Below are 25,339 nucleotides of genomic sequence, written 5' to 3'. Positions count from 1 at the left end.
CTCACACAGCCCAGGCTTGAAGCGTTGTGATTGGACAGAACGCCAGCGATACACTCTAACCTCTCTCCTCCACGCCCCAGGCCACACCCAGTCTTCCCACACCGACAACTGTCACACACACCCACCGTATTTCATTTGACTTTTTTTAGATCTATTTTTGTATTTATATGTGTCAGAGAGGTGGGACCTGACAAAAGTCCTGTGAACAGTGATCTTCCAGGGCATCACTCTGCATGATTCTTGTACACTATGAATGAGCTCAATTTGTCTCTCTCAATTTGTTCATGGACGTACCTTGGTTTGTTTAAATACGTTGGAATGAGTTGATCACTTACCTCCTTAAAATCCTGTCAGACATGAATAATAGGGTTTACTGTGGGATCCACATCATAAGCCAAACAGTGAACACACACACGATCCTGTCATACCATTTCACAGTCCATGTTGTCTGCCGTTGTGTTTGAGGAGGACAACCAAAGGACTTTACACATGCTGCATCTTCCTCAGTCCCTTATGGGTCTCTGATAAAATAATTTATTTCCAAATGTTGATGACAATAATTGATGATAACGATGTTACAGTTATGATTTTGCTTATAGTATTAAAACCTTTCTTTTGTAAAAGTGTGTGAATGACTTTTTCTTTGAGTTTGCCCTCCAATTATTCGCTGTCAGATGTAAAAAGTGTCAACACGGTGATGAAATACACAAATCAGTATTAGGTCATCTTGAAAATATTAATATTTTCTTCCTGGTTCAATCACATGTCGTTACTATATGCTAATTGACTCATTTTCAATTGATGTATGCTGCAGTTTTGTACCCCCTTCTTTTCTTATTTTTCTAGCCTAGCATCTTCCCTGACCTCTCTCCCTTAGTTTAGCTCTTTGTTAATTTTTTACTCCTCATTTTCACTCTGTCTTTCCACATTCCTTCCTCATTCACTTTATACCTCCTCCCATCTGCAGGGCCATGTGCAACAAGGTTCAAATCCAAGCCAAAGTGATTACTCATTAAATGTCAAACACAATTCAAACAGCATTTGGCCTCGCCTAAACCCTCCTCCTCCACCCGGCCATCAATTCAATCCCCACCTCACCCCTGTCCTGTGATAGATGCAGCCTGCAGCAGGGGTCAGAGTTCATACAAGGGTCAACAGGAAATGGCCTGGCTTTATGACCCTCAGGGCTGACTCCAAGTCCCACCACATATTTTCCTGTCCACACACTCATATGCCTTGTCCATCTTGTCACTCTCTCTTTTTTTGTGTGTAACCCATACCATGCTAGTCATGTCCCAGCTATAAATTTTGTCCCCAATCCGTGGACACACACAGTTGGTTCATAATTTGTTGCACTGCAGGTCCATTGTTTACATCGAGCTTCCTGAACATATGTATGAGTTCATTTATGAACGTGTTCCTCTTGCTTATTATCTTGACTAGGTCAAGTGACTTTGGAGCTGGAAAAGCACTTACAATTATTATTTAAACACCATAGTCCCATAGAGAACATAAGTGACTGTATGATAGTCTGAAGGAGATCTCAGAGCCAACAACAAACAGACAGACAGCAGGAGTGAGATGCTATTCATACTGTTTTCACTTTATGATTGCTTTTGATAGCTAGAGTCCGTAGCCTCACACAAACACAAAATCCATTAGCTAGTGGAAATTGCATTGCATAAATGTGCCAATACTGGGAAAGAGAAGGGAGAGAGAACAGTGTGCACAGCCACAGAGCTCAGTGAGGGAAGCATATAGTGTGAAGTCATTATGGCAACTAAGTCTATCTTAATAATGAAATAACCCAAAACTGGAGGAACTGGAAGGCTAGAGCAGGAGAAAATATTATAAACACACATTTTGGGGGAATACAGCTTTAAAAAATATATATTTATATTGTAAATATAACAGTAACTTAACCTTAATGTAAACCAGATGTATTCAATATTTGTGAGAACATTGTACAAATATAATGAATCCCAGCAGGATTTTGGCAGACATGTGTTACAGATTATTTGTGTTACAGAAATACAATGGCTAAACAATATTGCTTCCTATATGAGCAACTCTGTATTTGAGTGTGTTTTAATAAAAATATGCATACTGTATATGTATCAATGCTATAGCTAATAGGTCTGAATGAATGAAAAGGTGCACGAAAAGAGGAAAAATCTCAATTTTGTTTAGATGTCTGTGTGTGTGGTTTGTTTTTAAGCGGAATGCGGAATGCTGAATGTGTGTGCGCGCAAGTGTGTTTGTGTGTGTGTGTGTGCGGAGGAGGGCCTCTGGTGGTCATTAATCATTCAATTACACACCTGTCAGAGTTCAGACAAGGGGGAGAGAGCTGCACACAGGGGGGAGGAGAGGGAGAGAAAGAAAGAAAGAGTGAGAGAAAGCTAGAGGAAAAGTGTCCGACTACAAAGCCTCAACAGGGGGAAGCGGTTTGTGACAACGAGTGAAAGAGCAGAATAGGACAAAAGGGACAAACAAAATAAGAGTGGAGGCCAGAGAGACAGAGACAGACAGAACAGCTCGGTGACGTGCTGTCCCAAATGGAACGACCATAGTCAGAGCAGACAGGTCAGGATCCAACGTCGATGCTCTGCTCGCTTTCACAAGCCTTCATTAAAAATCATGCAGGACGATGTAGAAAGGAACCATTTTATCTGTCAGCCAGAGAGGGGAAAACAAGAGTTGGTAGCTCCTACTGTCGTTTACCACAGAGTTCAAATACAGTTTCTAGCCTGGGAACAGCCAGGATGTGTAGCAGCCTGATGATGCATAAACTGGAGTAATGTCGTGAATAATTGATTGAAAGTGTTTGGTCCTGATTCACAAATGTCTCTCATCTATTTATCACTATTAGGAGAGGCTGCCAGGCCCATTAGAACAGCTGCTTGTTAGATGCCTGTCAATCAAGGGGGAGGGGAGAACACACACCAGGCACACTGGTATACATTTAGTGTGAGGAACAAGTGTTTGTGATATACTGTTTAGTGTGAATATTCATGTTTTTCCAGAATGTGTGTGTGACTGTCTATTGTTCTGGTGTTGCCTTGTGCTTGGATGTGTACGTACTTTGTGTGTGTGAGTATGTGTGCGAGTGGGTATCTTTGTGTGACCATCTTTTTCTCTCTCCCTCTCCCCTCTCTCTTTCTCTCACTCTGCATCAGGACGGCCTCTATGTTTAGCTGCAGCTAGCTAGCGAAGTCCTAATTTTAAAAGCCTCAGGCGTCTGCCATCTGTGTGCTCGTCCCCGCCATATATCAAATTCACGGCTGGACTGAATGTGTAATATAGTCCCATGTATGCATAATATATCACGTGATCATGTATGTATGTGTGTGTAGTAGGTAAAGTCTCAGCCACTGTTCCTCCATCAGTCTCTCATCAGGTTTGACTGGGCTGATGAAGGGCCCAGATGTTTCTTAGACCTGGTTAAAAGATCGAAAAGCAGGCAGAATGCCAGATGTCTCATTAGGCAAATTTGATTAGGTTGCTCATTTAAAATTCTGAATGTGGCGGTTTCATATGTATGAATGTATGGGAGGGCACGTGTGTGTGTGCGTTCATTTGCATACGAGGCATTCTGTATAAGTAATTGCATGTGCATGTATATATTACAGTATGCCCGTGTTTGTGTGTGTGGGCGCGGGGGCTTGTTTGTGTCGTCTGTGTCTATGTGGTAGAGGTACCATGTGTCTGTGTGGTAGAGGTACCATGTGTCTGTGTATGATAGAGGTACCATGTGTCTATGTGGTAGAGGTACCATGTGTCTATGTGGTAGAGGTACCATGTGTCTGTGTATGGTAGAGGTACCATGTGTCTGTGTATGGTAGAGGTAGAGGTACCATGTGTCTGTGTATGGTAGAGGTACCATGTGTCTGTGTATGGTAGAGGTACCATGTGTCTGTGTATGGTAGAGGTACCATGTGTCTGTGTATGGTAGAGGTACCATGTGTCTGTGTATGGTAGAGGTACCATGTGTCTGTGTATGGTAGAGGTACCATGTGGCTGTGTATGGTAGAGGTAGAGGTACCATGTGTCTGTGTATGGTAGAGGTACCATGTGTCTGTGTATGGTAGAGGTACCATGTGTCTGTGTATGGTAGAGGTACCATGTGTCTGTGTATGGTAGAGGTACCATGTGTCTGTGTATGGTAGAGGTACCATGTGTCTGTGTATGGTAATACATGGGCTTGTATATATTACAGTATGTGTGTCTATGTGGTAGAGGTACCATGTGTCTGTGTATGGTAATACATGGGCTTGTATATATTACAGTATGTGCCTGTGTGGTAGAGGTACCATGTGTCTGTGTATGGTAATACATGGGCTTGTATATATTACAGTATGTGCCTGTGTGGTAGAGGTACCATGTGTCTGTGTATGGTAATACATGGGCTTGTATATATTACAGTATGTGTCTGTGTATGGTAATAAGGACCTGTCTGCTCCACTGTTCACTCTTTAGCATCAAAGTATTCTAATGTGCAGATGTCTAGAATGGTGTTTTTACAGTATGCCAACATAATTTCACATTTCACCATCCTAAAGCATGAAAAATAATGTTGATTAAAATAATGACAAAATTAAGTTTAAAACAGTACATATTACACATAACATAATACAATCTGATCAACAGTTATTTCCTGATAGCTGTTAATTCAGGCATCTCAACACATTTCTCTCCCTTTCTCAAACTCCTTATGCACTAATAAGCTCTACTGTTATGCTTGACTATTGCAACCCAGAGGAAACGGACAAAAGTGGTGTGGTACTGCAACTTAGTGGTCAACATGGAAAATACATCAACAGTGTTGAAAATACATTTCCAGCCTGCTGAAAGCCTCCATGCTTTGCCCCAATTCTTAACCTTTATTTAACTAGGCAAGTCAGTTAAAAACAAATTCTTATTTACAATGACGACCTACCAAAAGGCCTCCTGCGGGGACAGGGGCCTGGGATTAAAAATAAAACAAATAAATACAATATAAATATAGGACAAAATACACATCACAACAAGCGAGACAACACAACACTACATAAAGAGAGACCTAAGACAACATAGCATGGCAGCAACACATGACAACACAGCATGGTAGCAACATAACAAGAACATGGTAGCAGCACAAAACATGGTACAAACATTATTGGGCACAGACAACAGCACAAAGAGCAAGAAGGTAGAGACAACAATACATCACACAAAGCAGCCACAACTGTCAGTAAGAGTTTCCATGATGGAGTCTTTGAATGACGAGATTGAGATAAAACTGTCCAGTTTGAGTGTTTGTTGCAGCTCGTTCCAGTCACTAGCGGCAGCGAACTGAAAAGACGAGCGACCCTGGGATGTGTGCGCTTTGGGGACCTTTAACAGAATGTGACTGGCAGAACGGGTGTTGTATGTAGAGGATGAGGGCTGCAGTAGATATCTCAGATAGTGGGGAGTGAGGCCTAAGAGGGTTTTATAAATAAGCATCAACCAGTGGGTCTTGCGATGGTATACATAGATGACCAGTTTACAGAAGAGTATAGAGTGCATGTGTCCTATAAGGAGCATTGGTGGCAAATCTGATGGCTGAATGGTAAAGAACATCTAGCCGCTCGAGAGCACCCTTACCTGCCGATCTATAAATTATGTCTCCATAATCTAGCATGGTTAGGATGGTCATCTGAATCAGGGTTAGTTTGGCAGCTGAGGTGAAAGAGGACCGATTACGATAGAGGAAGCCAAGTCTAGATTTAACTTTAGCCTGCAGCTTTGATATGTGCTGAGAGAAGGACAGTACACCGTCTAGCCATACTCCCAAGAACTTGTATGAGGTGACTACCTCAAGCTCTAAACCCTCAGAGGTAGTAATAACACCTGTGGGAAGAGGGGCATTCTTCTTACCAAACCACATGACCTTTGTTTTGGAGCTGTTCAGAAGAGAAAGTTTGTTGGACAAGAAGAAAGCTTTGTTGTAGAGCATTTAACACAAAATCCGGGGAGGGGCCAGCTGAGTATAAAACTGTATCATCTGCATATAAATGGATGAGAGAGCTTCCTACTGCCTGAGCTATGTTGTTGATGTAAATTGATAAGAGTGTGTGACCTAGGATCGAGCCTTGGGGTACTCCCTTGGTGACAGGCAGTGGCTGAGACAGCAGATTTTCTGACTTTATACACTGCACTCTTTGAGAGAGGTAGTTAGCAAACCAGGCCAAAGACCCCTCAGAGACACCAATACTCCTTAGCCGGCCTACAAGAATGGAATGGTCTACCGTCTCAAAAGCTTTGGCCAAGATAATAAAAATAGCAGCACAATATTGCTTAGAAACAAGGGCAATGGTGACATCATTGAGGACCTTTAAGGTTGCAGTGACACATCCATAACCTGAGCGGAAACCAGATTGCACACCTGAGAGAATACTATGGACATCAAGAAAGCCAGTCAGTTGACTATTGACAAGTTTTTCCGACACTTTTGGATCAGTTAGGATCAGCTTGATCTCCCCTTTAAATAAAGGATGAACCGTGGCTGCCTTCCAAGCAATGGGAACCTCCCCAGAAAGGAGAGACAGGTTAAAAAGGTTGGAGATAGGCTTGGCGATGATATGGGCAGCAACCTTAAAGTAGAAAGTGTCTAAACTGTCTGACCCAGATGTTTTTGGGGGGTCAAGTTTAAGGAGCTCCTTTTAGCACCTCGGACTCAGCGACTGCCTGCAGGGAGAAACTTTGTAGCGGGGCAGGGGAAAAAGAGGGGGAAGCATCTGGGATAGTCGCATTAGAAGGGGTGGGAGATGAGGAAATGTTGGACGGGCAAGGAGGCATGACTGAGTCAAATAGGAATCCTGACTTAATAAAGTGGTGATTAAAGAGCTCAGCCATGTGCTTCTTGTCAGTAACAACCACATCATCAACATTAAGGGACATGGGCAGCTGTGAGGAGGAGGGTTTATTCTCCAGGTCTTTAACAGTTTTCCAGAACTTCTTGGGGTTAGACCCACAGAGAGAGAACTGCTCCTTAAAGTAACTAACTTTGGCCTTCCGGATAGCCCGAGTGCACTTATTTGTCATTTTCCTGAACGACAGCCAGTCAGCCTGAGTACGCGTGTGCCAAATGCCAATTCTTGAGGTGGAGTAACTCTGCCAGATCACGGCCGAACCAGGGGCTGAACCTGTTTTTAATTCTCATTTTCTTTACGGGGGCGTGTTTGTTAACAATACCACTGAAATATCAAAAAAGAAGGTCCAAGCATCTTCGACAGAGCTGATTCTATACCATTTTACAGAGGCCAGTTCATGAAGAAGGAAGGCTTGCTCATTAAAGTTTTTTAGCAAGCGTCTATGACAAATCAGAACAAGTCGTTTCACTGAGCAGCCAATGCGAACACAGGCTGTAAAACAGTGATCACTAAGGTCTTTACAGAAAACACCAGACTGATACCTATCAGGATTATTTGTGAAGATAACATCGAGGAGAGTAGCCTTTTCTGGGTGTTTGGAATCATACCTTGTGGGATTGGTAATTATCTGAGAAGGATTTAGGGAGTCCTTGGGCAGGTGGTTTAAGCATGTCCACGTTTAGGTCACCAAGCAGGACAAATTAGTGTAAAGGGCTAGGAGAGAGCTTAGGGCAGGTAGGGTACAGGCCGGTGCTGATGGAGGACGATAGCACACAGCAACAGTCAACTAAGAGCTATTTGAAAGTTTAATGCTTAAAACCAGCAAATCAAATTGTTTGGGGACAGACTTGGTGGAGACAACCGAGCACTGAATGTGATTCTCGGTAAATATTGCCACTCCCCCACCTTTGGAAGATCTGTCTTGCCGAAAAAGCTTATAACCAGAAAGGTTAACATCAGTATTCAAAACACGCTTCCTTAACCCCGTCTCAGTAATGACCAACACATCTGGATTGGAGCTGTGAACCCACACTTTCAATTGATCCATTTTAGGTAATAAGGTTCTAGTGTTAAAGTGCAGAAAACCCAGGTTTTTACGAGAGCAGAAATCAGTGAAGCAGATATCAGAGCACAAGTCAGAATTGGGGCTAGCAACAGTAGATGGGCCAGGGTGTACATGCACATTTCCAGATATCATCAACAGTAATACAATCAAGGCACGGCAGAGGACAGGGAGAGCTCGGCAGTGCTGATTTATGACATCTGAATGTGCATCAGATGGCAACAAGATCATATTGTACAGCAATTTCAGGTAACATGAACACAAAGCTGGCGAGAGGTGGCTAGAATAGGATGGGAGGCCAAAAGTCTGTGTAACCAATAGAGAGTCAGAGTCCCGAGTGTGGGAACAAACATAGTCTGTCCCACGGTTGGGTAAAGAAAGTTTGTAGTCAACAAAGTATGCAGGAGTCATGAGTCAAAAAGCAAAATAGCAAAATGCACAAGAAAATAATAAAATATATATCGACTTGGGGCTAGCCATTGTAAGTTCAGAGTCACTCACCCCAATAATGCGTGAGTGCTGGAGGCGAGCAAAAGCTCAGGAGAGAGGGGGGAGTGTGGTGGGGGTACCTCTACCAGTCAGGGGGAGACAGACCAGGGCAGACGGTGAACAGATCGCCAGGTGGAATCCAAGCAGCAGTGCAGCAGGCAACGGGAGTAGATGTCGCAACCACTTGGGAGAAACTTTTATTTCTGGAGGCAGATTTCTTGTAGAAAATCCCAGTGGATGATCTTTGAACAGCAGGATGGGGCTTCAAATACTCCTGCCACATGTTGGTCCCAAAGGCTTCAACACCTTTCACTTCACACCTCAGTGCTAATTGAAGTTTTATCTGGTCTGTCCTAGCAAGCCTGGCAGCCTTAACTCAGCATTCAGTCTCCATAAATTAAAATATATCATTGTAATGTACTTTATTTTTATTCTTGGCTTTCAAAATAGCATCAGACCAAACACTACTCACTCAGTTCCAGGATGGATGGTGTCCTCAGGTCTCTGCTGTTTGTTTGCTAGAGCACCCTCTGTATAGCTTGGAAACAGGAAAACTTGGCAGCAGTAATCTATCTGGTTAATTTTGGTCAAAATTAGGTTGTAGGTTTGGAGTTTTGATCTGGAGCGAAGGCCACGCTGTGGAGGTTAGCATCTGTGGTCCTCATGGACGCTGCGGAGACTAACCTGAGTCCTGTCTCCCCTTCCGAGGTGAGGCCTGGAGTTGTGCAGCTGGGGGTCCTTGACCCTCCACTCTGCTGCCCTCCTCCTCCCTCACCGCTACCACAACCTCTGAGATTATGTGCAGTGCCTTTGCCACAACACTAGAGGGCGCCGGTGGGTCATCAGTTAAACTGTGCCAGTTTCCGGCTCTGCGTCACTGGAGTTTTCCTTGCCCTTCTCGCCATGCCCAGGTCCCCGGAGGGTCCTCCGCTTCGTGCTGCGTCGTGATTGGTTGCAGTGCACGGTGCGCCTGCGATGCCATTGGCTCAGGGATTGTTGGGCCTCGGTGGTAAGCTGGCGCGTGGTGAGACGAGGCTGGGCCTCGGTGGTAAGCTGGCGCGTGGCGAGACGAGGGCGGAAGCTGCTGATGTAGAAGAGAGAGGCGTACAGGGACGTCAAGTAGTAACCTCCTGCAGAATAGAGAGACAGACACAGAGGTAGATAGAGGGAAACAGAGATCGAAAGAGGGTTACTACTGTATAAGGTGGGCTCATTTCCAGTGAGTGTCCGTGTACATATACAGTATCAGTCAAAAGTTTGGACACACCTAGTCATTCAAGGGCTTTTCTTTATTTTTTACTATTTTCTACATTATAGAATAATAGTGAAGACATCAAAACTATGAAATAACACATATGGAAACATGTAGTAAACAAAAAAGTGATAAAATCTCATAATTGAGATTCTTCAAAGTAGACACCCTTTGCTTTGATGACAGCTTTGCATACTCTTGGCATTCTCTCAACCAGCTTCATGAGGTTGTCACCTGGAATGCATTTCAATTAACAGGTGTGCCTTGTTAAAAGTTAATTTGTGGAATTTATTACCTTCTTAATGCGCTTGAGCCAATCAGTTGTGTTGTAGGGGTTGTAAGGTAGGGGTGGTATACAGAAGACGGCCCTATTTGGTAAAAGACGATGACCATATTATGTCCAGAACAGCTCAAGTAAGCTAAGAGAAATGACAGTCCGTCATTACTTTAAAACATGAAGGTCAGTCAATCCGGAAAATGTCAAGAAGTTTCAAAGTTTCTTCAAGTGCAGTCGCAAAAACCCTCAAGCGCTATGATGAAACTGCCTCTCATGAGGACCGCCACAGGAAAGGAAGACCCAGAGTTACCTCTGCTGCAGAAGACAAGTTCATTAGAGTTACCAGCCTCAGAAATTGCACCCCAATTAAATACTTCACAGAGTTCAAGTAACAGACACAACTCAACATCAACTGCTCAGAAGTGACTGCGTGAAACAGGCCGTCATGGTCGAATTGCTGCAAAGGAACCACTACTAAAGGACACCAATAAGAAGAGACTGGCTTGGGCCAAGAAACACGAGCAATGGACATTAGACCGGTAGAAATCTGTCCTTAGGTCTGATGAGTCCAAATGTGAGATTTTTGGTTCTAAACGCTGTGTCTTTGTGAGATGCAGAGTCGGTGAACTGATGATCTCTGCATGCGTAGTTCCCACCGTGAAGCATGAAGGAGGAGGTGTGATGGTGCATTGCTGGTGACACTGTCTGTGATTTATTTAGAATTCAAGGCACACTTAACCAGCATGGCTAACACAGCATTCTGCAGCGTTACGCCTTCCCATCTGGTTTACACTTAGTGGGACAATCATTTGTTTTTCAACAGGACAATGGTCCAACACACCTCCAGGCTGTGTAAGGGCTATTTGACCAAGAAGGAGAGTGATGGAGTGCTGCATCAGATGACCTGGCCTACGCAATCACCCGACCTCAACCCAATTGAGATGGTTTTGGATGAGTTGGACCGCAGACGGAAGGAAAAGCTGCCAACAAGTGCTCAGCATATGTGGGAACTCCTTCAAGACGTTTGGAAAAGCATTCCAGGTGAAGCTGGTTGAGAGAATGCCAAGCGTGTGCAAAGCTGTCATCAAGGCAAAGGGTAGCTACTTTGAAGAATATAAAATCTAAAATATATTTTGATTTGTTTAACACTTTTTTGGTTACTACATGATTCCATATGTGTTATTTATTCCATAGTTTTGATGTCTTCACTATTATTCTACAATGTAGAAAATAGTTAAAATAAAGAAAAACCCTTGAATGAATAGGTGTGTCCAAACTTTTCACAGGTGCTGTACATGTTTCTGTGGGTCTGCGTGATATGTTTGTATAATTTGTACCCTCTCCCTGCAGCTGTGTGGGGTCCAGTAGCTCCATCATGTAGTCAGTGTCCAGCTGCAGAGTGACCACATCACCACGCAGAAGCACCCAGGTCAGACAGGGCAGGAAGTCATCAGCCCCATACACCACACCTGAGACAGAGGGGAGGACGGAGTCAAAGGTCAAAGAACTCCAAACATTATCCTTAATAGAGTGTATGGTGAATTTCACCATACCTAAAGAAAGAGAGAAACATACACTAACCCTAACCAACCCCATTTACTCCACATACCGAGGCTGAGGAGGTCTACCCTGCACCACCCACCTGGGTTGGCATTGGCCGTCATGCTGTGGTAGATGGTCTTGCAGACCTTGAGCAGGATATGGACCTTCCTGCTGGGGGAGTAGGACTGGTGCATGGCTGACCACCTCTGCTGGATCTTCTCCAGGGTGACAGGGTCAGGGACCCCCGCCCCAGGCGTCCCTTCCAGCTCCTCCACCCCCCGGCCCTCCAGGAGCCGCTGGTTCTCCCTCAGCTTCCGCAGGCTACCGTCGTGGTGCCGACAGCTCTGGAGGCAGGTGTACAGGTGGGCGTTCACGGGCTTTAGGGCCACCTTGTGTAGGGAGAGCTCCAGTATGGCATCTAATGTAGATAGAGGACAGAGAGAAGGAGAAAATGGATGATAAGGAGAGACTGAGCTGTTAGAAACCAATTCTGGAATATTATGTAGTTGAGTATTCGTCCGTCTTGGCTTTGTGGTGGATAGTGAACTAAAGCAGTTTTTGTTGTATAATAGTAGTGATATTATGTTTTCTAACACTCATTTGTTAATGCATGGACTCACCCAGCTCCCAGTCTGTTGTGTCGGCCATACTGTCTATGAGGATGTGTATCTCAGGACAGTCCAGCAGTGTCTCTCTCAGGGCAGTGAGAGCCGTACGCACCTCCTGAAGCAGGTCCGCACCTGTCATGTCAGGGATAAACCCAGCCCCTAGGGTCATCTCAACGAATCCCAGCACTGCCCCAGCAAACACTCCGTCCCTCCGCTTGCTGAGCTCCTGCACCCGCTTGGTCAGCCTCTTCTGTGAACGCCCCAGCCCACCAATGGCGAGGCCCACAGCCGAGAGGCGGTGCATCACCTTGTCGGTCAACCGATGCGAGGGGTGGGGGGAGTGGGAGCGACTGGTGACCGACTCCGGCTCCTCCTCGGCGCTGTTGATTGACAGCGAGTCTAGCTCCAGGGAGGGAGGGAGGAGGAGGGAGGGGGGTGGTGGTTGGGAGAGCCATACATTGTCCTCAATCCAGGACACCCTCTGAGGTGACTGAGGGGCAGGGCTGAGCAGGGGCTTGGGGTCTGAGGGGGTCCTGAGGGTGTTAGTGCGGTCCTGGCTCCCTGTTCTGTGGAGTGACTCAATGGAAGCATCCCTACTGGGCCTCCTCAGAACCACCCCCCCTGTAGGGGTGGGGGGAGACGGGGCAGTCTGGACTACAGGAGACCCTGTAGACAAGACTAAACATACAGTGCATTCGGAAAATATTCAGACCCCTTAATTTTTCCACATTTTGTTAAGTTAGCCTTATTCTAAAATTGATAAAATATGTATTTTTCCTCAATCTACACACAATACCCCAAAATGACAAAGCGAAAACAGGGTTTTAGACATTTTTGCAAATGTATATGAATATAAAAAAATATATTTACATAAGTATTCACACCCTTTGCTATGATATTTGAAATTGAGCTCAAGTGCATCCTGTTTCCATTGATCATCCTTGAGATGTTTCTACAACTTGATTGGAGTCTACCTGTGGAAAATTAAATTGATTGGACATGATTTGGAAAGGCACACACCTGTCCATATAAGATCCCACAGTTGACAGTGCATGTTAGAGCAAAGGACTTGTTCGTAGAGCTCCGAGACAGGATTGTGTCGAGGCACAGATCTGGGGAAGGGTACCCAAAGAAATTCTGCAGCATTGAAGGTTCCCAAGAACGCAGTGGCCTCCATCATACTTAAATGGAAGACGTTTGGAACCACCAAGACTCTTCCTAGAGCTGGCCGACCTTGGTCAGGGAGGTGACCAACAACCCGATGGTCACTCTGACAGAGCTCCAGAGTTCCTCTGTGGAGATAGGAGAACCTTCCAGAAAGACAACCATCTCTGCAGCACTCCATCAATTAGGCCTTTATGGTAGAGTGGCCAGATGGAAGCTATTCCTCAGTAAAAGGCACATGACAGCCGCTTGGAGTTTGCTAAAAGGCACCTAAAGAACTCTCAGACCATGAGAAACAAGATTCTCTGGTCTGATGAAACCAAGATTGAGCTCTTTGGCCTGAATGCCAACCGTCACTGTAGGGCACCATCCCTTCAGTGAAGCATGGTGGTGGTAGCATCATGCTGTGGGGATATTTGTCAGCGGTAGAGACTGGGAGACTAGTCAGGTTTGAGGCAAAGATGAACAGAGCAAAGTACAGAGAGATCCTTGATGAAAACCTACTCCAGAGCACTCAGGACCTCAGACTGGGGTGAAGGTTCACTTTCCAACAGGACAACGACCCTATGCACACAGCCAAGACAATGCAGGAGTGGCTTTGGGACAAGTCTCTGAATGTCCTTGAGTGGCCCAGCCAGAGTCCAGACTTGAACCCGATCGAACATCTCTGGAGAGACGTGAAAATTGCTGTGCAGTGACATTCCCCATCCAACTTGACAGAGCTTGAGAGGATCTGCAGAGAACAATGGGAAAAACTCCCCAAATACAAGTGTCAAGCTTGTAGCATCATACCCAAGAAGACTCGAGGCTGTAATCGCTGCCAAAGGTGCTTCAACAAAGTTCTGAGTAAAGGGTCTGAATACTTATGTAAATGTGATATCAGTTTTATTTCTTTAAAAAGAAAATATGTTTTTGCTTTGTCATTATGGGGTATTGTGTGTAGATTGATGAGGGAATAAAAACAATTTAATACATTTTAGAACAAGGCTGTAACGTAACAAAATGTGGAAAAAGTCAAGGGGTCTGAATACTTTCCGAATGCACTGTATCAGTTAGTCGTTGGTTGATTTTGGTTTTGGCATAATGGCTAGTGAGTTCTAGGATGTCTCATTAGCTACAGAGAGAAGCATGATTAATGCGGTGACATTTTCCCACAGACAGGATGGACATGGATAATAAAACACCTTTATGGTCCAATGCAGTTGTTTAAAATATATTTTTTATATATCAAATAATTTCAGCTCTTACACTAAAAGGACATTATCATAATTTTCACAATTTCACAGTATTATTCCAACCTCATAGTGAGGAACTAATTATAAAACTAAAGAAATCATGTTTTTGACCACACTGGGCCTTTACCAGCAAAATCACTTTACCTGGATTATCAGGACTAGAGCTGCAGGGCTCCTGCTCCAATGAGATAGCTCTCTTAGTAAGAAGATCCGCCCCTGACCAAGGTCTCGTACTCAGTCGTCTCTCACGCCTATAATTGGATGGCAGATTAACTCGCTGTGGGCTGGTTGGTTGATGCGTCAGCCAGTCATCGCCATGCTCATGGAGATAGAGTGGGTTGATGATGGACAGAGCACCATTGGCTGCTGTCAGCTATTGAACAGAAGACACACTTGAGAGGGAGCTTGACTGTGTATTTAAAAGGCATGAGGCACATGAGGATCTTCCCGAAAATGTTAAATTATCATTGGAGAATGATTTGATACAATATAATGGTTTCAGTATTAAAGGTTGTTTTTATCTCAACATCAAATAATTTCTGGGTAAGAAATAAATACCTTACTGTAGTGGTCAAAAATAAACCAAAATAGCTTTTTAGCAAAATAATCTTTCTTAATCAAGAATTTTACTAGGACTGTCCGGGAGAGGTCTGAGTGGAAGGGGAAGGGCACCAAAGCGGAGGACGGGCCTAAGGTTTAGAACTCTCTTTGTCATTGGTCTATTACACCTTATACCGCCTGGTGATGTCACCAGGCAAGCCAAAACTCCACCCATGCATCCTTTCAGCCAGCAACTATCAGGAAATAACATTAACCACGTTTCCTTCCACAGTTTTTATGTGAGTAAAGTAATACCGTATAAAAAAAATCACGACAGCTGTGATGGAGACAGGAAGTTTCGGTACAACTTTTAAAATGCAGAGATAATTTCTTCTTTCGACATCGCACAATTTATTTGTGTCTATAAAATTATTTATGCGAGAAATGGCGGTGAAAACACCTTTATGTGCAAATATTGATATAATAACCGTCGTATTGAAGTATAACCGCGTGTCTCTCGTATTGGAGACACGCGATGATACGGTATGTGGTCCTCCCACTATGACTCTGGCTACAGATAAAATAAGTTATGATGAATTTCACAGGGTGGTGAAAGTGAATGGTGATGAGCTTGATGCTCCTTCACAATAAATATTGAGGGTCTTATTCTGGTGACATGATGATTGATGCTTTACTGCCATTTGAAGAATAAAAATATCCTCGCTCTTATCCATAATAATCTCATCACGTAGACTAGCACAGTGTCTGTGAGCTGCTGGATATTGCGCACGGGCCAAGGCCAAAGTAGGCACACTTGCTATTTAACACAACAGTTTTTGTGACAAAACTGTAGGTAGAGTTGAAAATTAGATGGAAGCACATTGAACTTATTCTGTACATGAAAACTCATCATGATTTCTATTCACAACAAGTCCGTTTGGTGGAAACAAACCACTGGTGGGAAAATGCACATATTTTCTTTAATGCTGATTCTAGAATATTTACTAATTGGATGGAAACCTAGCTACTGATATAATTTCTTCACACTTTTACAGTGATAGCTTCTTCAGCTGTTGTACAGTATGATATCAAAACACAAGAAAAACATACTTTTGACTGCACTGGGCCTTTAAAACCTATATAGATTTGAAAAAGGACATACAGTATTCAAATGTAAGATACAACTCTTCGAATGAAGAGTGAAGTCAGTCTGAACTGAGGTACACCTCTACTCATCTATAATGCTGAGAGGGACAATTGACTGGGATATTGTTACAAAGCAACAGGAACACCCAGAGCAGACTTCTGCTTCTCAATGTGAACCACATGTCAAACCTTGGCAACACATCCGGTGGAATGGGTCTCAAACGACATGTCATGTTAAAGCAGAATGCAACACAGTGAATACACTATATATACAAAAGTATGTGGACACTCCTTCAAATTAGTGGTTTCGGCTATTTCAGCCACACCCGTTGCTGACAGGTGTATAAAATCGAGCACATAGCCATGCAATCTCCAAAGACAAACATTGGCAGTAGAATGGCCTTACTGAAGAGCTCAGTGACTTTCAACAGCAGGTAGCCTAGTGGTTAAAGCATTGGGCCAGTAACCGAAAGGTTGCTAGATTGAATCAGCGAGCTGACAAGGTAAAAAATCTGTTGTTCTGCCCCTGAACAAGGCAGTTAACCCACTGTTCCTAGGCCATCATTGTAAATACGAATTTGTTCTTAACTGACTTGCCTAATTAAATAAAGGTTAAATAAAATACATTTTAAAAAACGTGGTACCGTCTTAGGATGCCACCTTTCCAACAATTCAGTTCGTAAAATTTCTGACCTGCTGGAACTGCCCCGGTCAACTGTAAGTGCTGTTATTGTGAAGTGGAAATGTCTAGGAGCAACAACGGCTCAGCCGTGAAGTGGTAGACCACACAAGCTCACAGAACGAGACCGCCGAGTGCTGAAGAGCGTAAAAATGGTCTGTCCTCGGTTGCAAGCTTACTACTCAGTTCTAAACTGTCTCTGGAAGCATCTTCAGCACAAGAAATGTTCGTCAGGAGCTTCATGAAATGGTTTTCCATGGCCGAGCAGCCATGGATCCCCATGCGCCTAAGATCCCCATGCGCAATGCCAAGTGTCGGCTGGAGTGGTGTAAAGATTGCTGCCGTTGGACTCTGGAGCACTGGAAACGCGTTCTCTGGAGTGATGAATCACGCTTCACCATCTGGCAGTCTGACGAACTAATCTGGGTTTGGCGGATACCAGGAGAACGCTACCTGCCCGAATGCATAATGCCAACTGTAAAGTTTGGTGTAGGAAGAATAATGGTCTGGGGCTGTTTTTCATGGTTCGGTCTAGGCCCCTTAGTTCCAGTGAAGGGAAATCTTAACGCTACAGCATACAATGACATTCTAGACAATTCTGTGCTTCCAACTTTGAGGCAACAGTTTGGGGAAGGCCCTTTCCTGTTCAAGCATGACAATGACTCTGAACAAAGCGAAGTCCATACAGAACTGGTTTGTCGAAATCGGTGTGGAATAACTTGACTTGCCTGCACAGAGCCCTGACCTCAACCCCATTGAACACCTGTAGGATTAATTGGAATGGCAACTGCAAGCCAGGCCTAATCGCCCAACATCAGTGCCGACCTCACTAATGCTCTTGTGGCTGAATGGAAGCAAGTCCCCGCAGCAATGTTCCAATATCTAGTGGAAAGCCTTCCCAGAAGAATGGAAGCTGTTATTGCAGCAAAGGGGGGACCAACTCCATTTTAAAGCCCATGATTTTGGAATGAGATGTTCGACAAGCAGGTGTCCACATACTTTTGACCATATAGTGTAGATCCCAACTTTTATAGACATGTTATGAAGCTATGAATACAGCTATGAATATTACCTGTATGGTGCACATGGCAGTACCAGGAGCCCTCTGAGTCAAGTGATCAGGCTGGAGGTCAGAGGTGGGACACAGCCAGGAGTCTACACACAAACAGATACACAAAAAGAAAGGGAGGAAGGAGATCAAACAGAATGAGAGAAGATGAGATGGTAGCCGTCAAGAAGAGTAGGAGCAGGTAGAGGGAGGGAGAGTAAGAAGAGGAGCAGATAGAGGACGAAACGTTTGATATGAAGTGACTAGGATGGATGACAAGGATATAGTTGTGCAGGAGGAGTGAAAGGAAGATGATAAGTGGAAGAGAGCGTGGGTGAGAAAGAGGAGAGACGACAAGGGTGAATTCAGACTTGGACCCAGCTGGGACAGACTGCTAGACTGTAGCTGATCTGTTAAACTGTAGAGCCACAGAGGGATGAACAGACACACTGGCAACATGAGAGAGATATGGAGTGAGAGAAGCGAAAGAGAGAGACAGACAGAATTGAAAAAAATAAGACATTTTTTGAGAGTGAGACTGTCTTTGCTCTTTGCTTATTTGAGCTGTTCTTGCCTTCATGAAGCTGGTTGAGAGAATGGGTAGCTACTTTGAAGAATCTCAAATATAAGATATACTTTGATTTGTTTAACACTTTTTGGTTACTACATGATTCCATATGTGTTATTTCATAGTTTTGATGTCTTCACTATTATTCTACAATGTAGAAAATAGTAAAAAATAAAAATACAACTTGAATGAGTAGGTCTGTACAAACTTTTGACTGGTACTGTAAGTGAGCGCGCAATAGGGCTACAGAAGTGGGTTTAATGAACATTGTGTTCAGATGCCTGACTGTGATAGTGAGTGACACATTGGTATGTTCACTTTGTGTCAAGAACAAACTATAGGAAGCAGCAGTTTGATGCAAGGCAAGCTATTTTAAATATCAAGTTCTCTAAATATCGATGCATATCGTCAACTAAATTTGGGGAAGAGAATTTAACTCCCCTTTGTTCACTTCATCATTTGCAGTGCCTTCAGAAAGTATTTCTACCCTTGACTTATTCCACATTCTGTTGTGTTACAGCCTGAATTCAAAATGGATTACATGTTTTTCTTCCTTCACCCATCTACACACAATACGCCATAATGACAAAGTGAAAATGTCCAAAAATTATTTTGCAACTTTACTGAAAATTAAATATAGAAGTATCTAATTTACATTAGTATTCACACCCCTGAGTCAATACTTTGTAAAAGCACCTTTGGCAGCTATTACAACTGTTAGTCTTTCTGGGTAAGTCTCTAAGAGCTTTCCACACTTGAATTGTGCAACATTTGCCCATTATTCTTTTCAAAATTGTTCAAGCTTTGTCAAATTGGTTGTTGATCATTGCTAGACAACCACGTTCAGGTCTTGCCATAGATTTTCAAGTAGACTTATTAAGTCAAAACTGTAACTCGACCACTCAGGAACAATTACTGTCTTTTTGGTAAGCAACTCCAGTGTATATTTGGCCTTGTGTTTTAGGCAATTGCCCTGCTGAAAGGTAAATTAATCTCCCAGTGCCTGGTGGAAAGCAGACTGAACCAGGTTTTCCTATAGGATTTTGCCTGTGCTTAGCTAGGTGCCCTTCTTTGCGAGGCATTGGAAAACCTTCTGTGTTTGAAATTCACTGCTCGACTGAGGGATCTTACAGATAATTGTACATGTGTGGTACAGAGATGAAGCAGTCATTCAAAAATCATGTTAAACACTATTATTGCACACAGAGTGAGTTCATGCAACTTATTATGTGGCTTGTTAAGCAAGTATTTACTCCTGAACTTATTTAGGCTTGCCATAACAAAGTGGTTGAATGCCTATTGACTTAAGACATTTCAGGGTTTCATTTTTAATACATTTGTAAAAATGTCGAAAAACAATTCCACTTTGACATTATGGGATATTGTGTGTAGGCCAGCCTACAAAAACAAATCTCAATTGAATACATTTTAAATGCAGGCTGTAACACAACAACATTTAGAAAAAGTCAAGGGTTCTAAATACTTTTTTGAAATATAAAGTGCTTATACCACCAATTCAACCTAAACCCTGACATACAGTAGCTCTTACAGCGTAATAGGATGCTGTATCCAGATACTGGATCACCATTGTCTCACCGTACTCACTTGTCTCAGTGGCTGATCTTGTTAAAACACGGCCCTTAAGATAGCTGGGGTTCTTTAGCAAACCAAATATATGTTCCGCATCGATCAACTTCTACGCCACTACTCAGTCCGCTCCTCTTTCTTTCAGTCCATCTGTATCTCTCCAGCACTTCTGCAGCACTTCTGCATTCATTTCCTTTCATGCAAAGAAAAGGGAACTACAAGAGTAACTCGACATACTGTAAGTGTCTGCTTCCAAAATCATCTGTAAAATCGCAGCCTGTCCAAATGCTAACCTAATGTACCAAGGTGACCTGGAGGCTAGGCCTAAGGGCCTGGATACAGAGAGGTCAACAATGAGGTCAGACAGTAGATAGTGTCATGGAACTACACAGTGGGTCTGTCCTAAATGACACCCTTTTCCCTACATAGTGCACTACTTTTGACCAGAGCCCTATGGGTAGTAGAGCCTATGGGCCCTGGTGAAAAGTAATGCACTATAAAAGGTAATAGGGTGTCATTTGGGACAGACAGTGACTGATGGGCACAGTGATCTGTGTAAAGACAGAGGTTAGTCGGGGGGGAACTCACCCTAGCAGGCCGGCCCCAGAGGGCAGCATGGGCCTCGTCTCTATCACAGTGGCCCAGGTGTCCTGACAGTCGCAACCTGTCCAGCAGAGTCAGGGGCCTCCTCGAAACTCTATCAGTAACCTCATTCTCTGTCCTCACCGTGCCACTCACACCTCTAGAGATATTGACAAAAAGGGTAGTTTGAGGCTTCATAATATGCTGTTACAGCATACAGGGGCGATTTCCCGGACACATATTAAGTCTAGTCCCAGACTAAAAAGCATGTTAAATTTTAAATGCCTGTTAGTCCAGGACGATGCTTAATCTGTGTCCTGGAAACCACCAGAGAGCTCATATAAAATAGATCTATAACCTCAGTGGGTCTCTAATAACGATCCATGGTGTGGAGAAAAGATCCTCACCTGTGAGTCATTCTTCTTATCCTGATCTACCGAACACCCTCATCATCCCAGACTAGAGAGGACACCACAGAAACATAGTTGTGCAAAATGTTTAGTGTATGCCAACTGCATATGGATGAAGATGAAATCCAATATATCAACATGAAATATATGAAACAAAGAACATTAAACTATTTGAAAAAGTTATTCTGGAATAAAATAGTGTTTATATCCTTCCTCAACTAACATTTGAAGGGATAGTTTACCCAAAAGTTGGTGAACTAACCTTTACGGCTGATTTGAGATGATAGATGTATTAAAAAGGGTTACTTACTGCTAACGGCCCCTAGGGCTGCTTGTCAAAGTAGCTGTGACTTTATGTATCTCCACGTCAGCCTAACAAACTCCACAGATCTCTTCATGTTGCCAGCCTAACAAACTCCACAGATCTCTTCATGTTGCCAGCCTAACAAACTCCACAGATCTCTTCATGTTGCCAGCCTAACAAACTCCACAGATCTCTTCATGTTGTAACCTTGTGCCTACAGACCTGTCCTCTGACATTCTAACTATGTTGCTCTACAATTTGTCTTATCGGTGAAAAATAACAGGGTAAAACATTTGTCTACTGCAGATTTCGTACCTCGGCAACAGTCTTTCTCTGTTCCGTCAGAAGTATATTTTGTGTCGATGCATCACCTGCCTCTACCACACACCTTGACATTTGATGTTGCACTTCCACTTGCCCACAAGTTCTCTATTTTTCTTTTTCTCATTCTCTCCTCCTCCTTCATCTCCCACCCCCTTCATGTGGTTAACCTTGCTAACACATCTAACATAAAGAAATGAGTCTGCTTAGCCTTTACTCTCAAGACCTGAATAATGCTCATCTCGCTCTCTTTTACCCAGAGACACATCTGAATGTTGCACTTTATAGAGCTGGAAACACAGACAAAATGGATTCAGTTAAAAGCTGCATGACAATAAAGGTGGGATTCTAAGTGGACTGTAAATGTGCAATAGTATTTTCTGTTCAACTCACAGTTACAATACATTCAACATAGAATTAAACAACCCATGCACCCAACACAGACAACATCAGTTGTACCAATCAACATCAGTTGTACCAGCTGTGTATGAGCTCAATGCTTAATGTAGTGTGTGTGCATGAAAAATACCAACTTCAGTGGGAGACCTTGCCACGTTATTTTGTGTTTTTACTCGTTGTATCACACACAATCTTCTAGAAAGCATGGAGTTGCATTTGGTCAACACCAGAGACTTACTGCGACATCATATCACACCACTGTGGTAACTTTCTGCTGCATCATTCGTGCTGAAATAGAAACGTCCAACGCCAACATCCACAGGAAGTAGAGAAACCAAATGCCACAGGTACGCTTAATAATTATATTAAAACAATTGATATAAACAATAAGAACAGAAAGCAATGCCATGAAAAACAAATGCATAATTATAATTGATTGTAAATAGTAATTGATCATAAAATGCTATATTATATATTTTTTCATTCTATTTACAGTAGTTGTGTCACTGCATCAGTGGATGAATCAGATATTCATCATCTTTGTTACCCTGCCATGTCTTCTATACTTTGTCACTTCCGTCTAAATGAATCAACTGACTCAACAGAGCTAGTTGGCATGCTGACAGCTCAGTGTCTGTAGGTCTCTCACTCAGAAGGAAAAGTATGCTTGTTTTAGTGTGTATTGCTATAAACTCCATCTGTGGGAACTGTCAAAAGACAGACCAATACACACAGTAGGAGTCAGGAGGTGGGTTTACATCAAACAGAGGTTGGAGAGGAGAGAGAAGTTAGTAGAGTGCAAACTAAATGAGAAACTCCAAAACCAGACAGTAGAGCACAGTCCTGGTTACTGTATGCAAATCTGCTTCCAGACTGAAGCCTAGTGATGGGTTGGAGCCGGCCGGTCTCTCATTGGTTATTCTACCTTAGCCTTCCCAGCAGCCACAGAGCTCTGATTGGCCTGTTCCTCCTTGGTTTTGACAAATCATAACTAATGAATATTCATCAGCAACACTTCCAACACCATCTTAACCATTATCATCATAGTTCAATTGAAAGCGATAGCTTCTCACCTGTATGCTTTCTCTGAGTCAAAGTCCATCCCTCCGACAATGCCTATCATCCCTAATACAGGATCTGCCTACAGGGAGACACAGACAGAAAGATATACAAGTTAAAATACAGAGGTGGATAGAGGAAGGAAAGTCTCACGCAAATCCAGACAAACAGGGACAGGCCAGAGGACTCACACTGCCTGCTTGCTCCAGGTTAATGAGCAGTCTGGGGCAGCTGTTTGAAACAGTGCAAACACATATTCCATCACACACCATTTATGAGCTCGTTGATGCTAGAATCCATGGATGAAGAGGACACATGTTGAAATGCAATACTATACCAATAGTAGTGTATCAGATAACATTATAATCATGATCCTGTGAAAAGAGTCTCCTGAAAGACTCACCTGCCAACAAGAGCAGCATAGAGCTGAACCTGCAGGGAGGTACCCATTATAATCAGCAAATCACAGCGAGGAAAGTCCTGGAGGAAAAGAAACAGGAAATCAGTACTGAGTACTGTGCCTTTCATTATGGCTCATCACTTTATTATGGTTGTACACACACAAATCTGCACATACATGGAAAAGACAAAGACACACAAACTCAATGCAGTCTATCAGGTCACCACCCAAACCACACTCACCATGGCCATTGAGGTGAAGAACCTCTTTGGTAGATTCTCACCAAAGAAAACAATATCTGAAAATGGAGAACAAGGAGAAATCAAGTATTTTACAAAGAACGTTTAATAAACAGGTCCGTAAGAACTTTGAACTATGAGGAACTGAAAAATGGAGAGAGCATATTCAAGTAAGGATGGATAAGAAGTGAAAAGAAATGATAAGGCAGGCACTCACCTGGTTTGGGGCGGCAGGTAGCCTAGCGGTTGGCCCAGTAACCGAAAGGTTGCTGGATCGAATCCTTGAGCTGACAAGGTAAAAATATGTCGTTCTGCTCCCGAGCAAGGCAGTTAACCCAATGTTCCCCGGACACCGAAGACGTGGATGTCGATTATGGCAGCCCCCCGCACCTCTCTGATTCAGAGGGGTTGGGTTAAATGCGGAAGACCCATTTCAGTTGAATGCATTCAGTTGTACAACTGACTAGGTATCCCCTTTCCCTTTAACCAGATTACTGCACTTGTCACATTTGGGGATGTCATCAGAGAAGATTTTCTCTGCAGGTCAGAGGTAAAATAGCATAATTCAACAATTATTTTAATAGCACCCATATTCCTTCTAAATGACAATTTAATTAGCATATCCATGTAAATGAGTGTCTGCCTAGGTGGTATAACAGCGTTTTGTTAAACCATCACAGTTAGATATTACCGTACCACATACACTAACCTTTCATCCAGTCCAAGTCCTACTCTTTCCGGCACATAAATCTGACAGTGAGGTGTAGAAGGTTCAATCAGGTCCTCTCCCTCCAATCCTGCTGCTACACGTTCCAGGGTGTGAATATTCTGCACAAACCGAAATGGATGACCCCGGTAACAATTCAATACAGGCTGTGGGTGACTAACTCAGACACAGAATAAAGGATATGAAAGAATCCCGAACCTGTGAGTAGCAGCATTTGAGTAGTCCCTTGACCTTCAGCAACTTGATGAAGTAGTGACATGCTGTGGGCTTAACATACAACAACACCGCTGTTAGAGATACCTAAAAATACACAGGCACCAACTGCACAATTCAGGAAATGAAGTTAAGAAAAAGCCAGAAAATAGGCTTGATCCTCCCTGGCCAGGGCAAAGAAGGGCTCAGGGTGTTTCTGATGTAGAAAGAGGTAAATCTTGAGTGGTGATAGCAGCAAAGAACAAAATAATCTGTGTAGATTATTATGACTCAATATAGTGTTATGTACCTGCAGAAGTAGTTTAAGCATGAGGTCATGGCAGCAATGTTTTGAACAGTATGATTGCAACAGTATAAGGTAGTTAATACATCATTTCTTCAGTCTACAAAATATGTTATTCTCTCCGTTTTCCTCTTGAATCGTTATTCCTTCTATTCAACGGCAGCTTTAAGGTCTCCTCTCCTCAATCTCACAAAGGATTATGGGATTTACATCCCTCACAGTTAATAAGATTCACACCAGTTTTAAAACGCTAACCATGACTTGTCTATTTGGTTTTCTGTGTCTGCTTCATAAATGTCTGTATTGATCCA

At 43.2% G+C, this 25,339-nt stretch overlaps 1 protein-coding gene across 1 annotated transcript; it reads right to left on the bottom strand.

The window, feature by feature from the left end:
• Positions 1-8,431: 8,431 nt before the first annotated feature.
• On the bottom strand, positions 8,432-25,055 carry LOC120029174 (ras and Rab interactor 2-like). The gene is given in 17 exon segments (XM_038974471.1): positions 8,432-9,575; positions 11,312-11,443; positions 11,617-11,934; positions 12,137-12,802; positions 14,668-14,896; positions 17,961-18,011; positions 20,680-20,833; positions 23,181-23,248; positions 23,358-23,408; positions 23,569-23,646; positions 23,809-23,868; positions 24,287-24,342; positions 24,515-24,558; positions 24,560-24,633; positions 24,731-24,799; positions 24,888-24,941; positions 25,035-25,055. Coding segments are annotated over 17 exon segments (2,409 nt in total). The 3' UTR covers positions 8,432-9,291.
• Between the last annotated feature and the right edge of the window lie 284 nt (positions 25,056-25,339).

This window comes from Salvelinus namaycush, chromosome 34 (assembly GCF_016432855.1).
Source record: "Salvelinus namaycush isolate Seneca chromosome 34, SaNama_1.0, whole genome shotgun sequence".
Lineage (NCBI taxonomy): Eukaryota > Metazoa > Chordata > Actinopteri > Salmoniformes > Salmonidae > Salvelinus > Salvelinus namaycush.
Note: the sequence above shows the minus strand (reverse complement) of the source record. Positions and strands in the feature narration are given on the sequence as shown.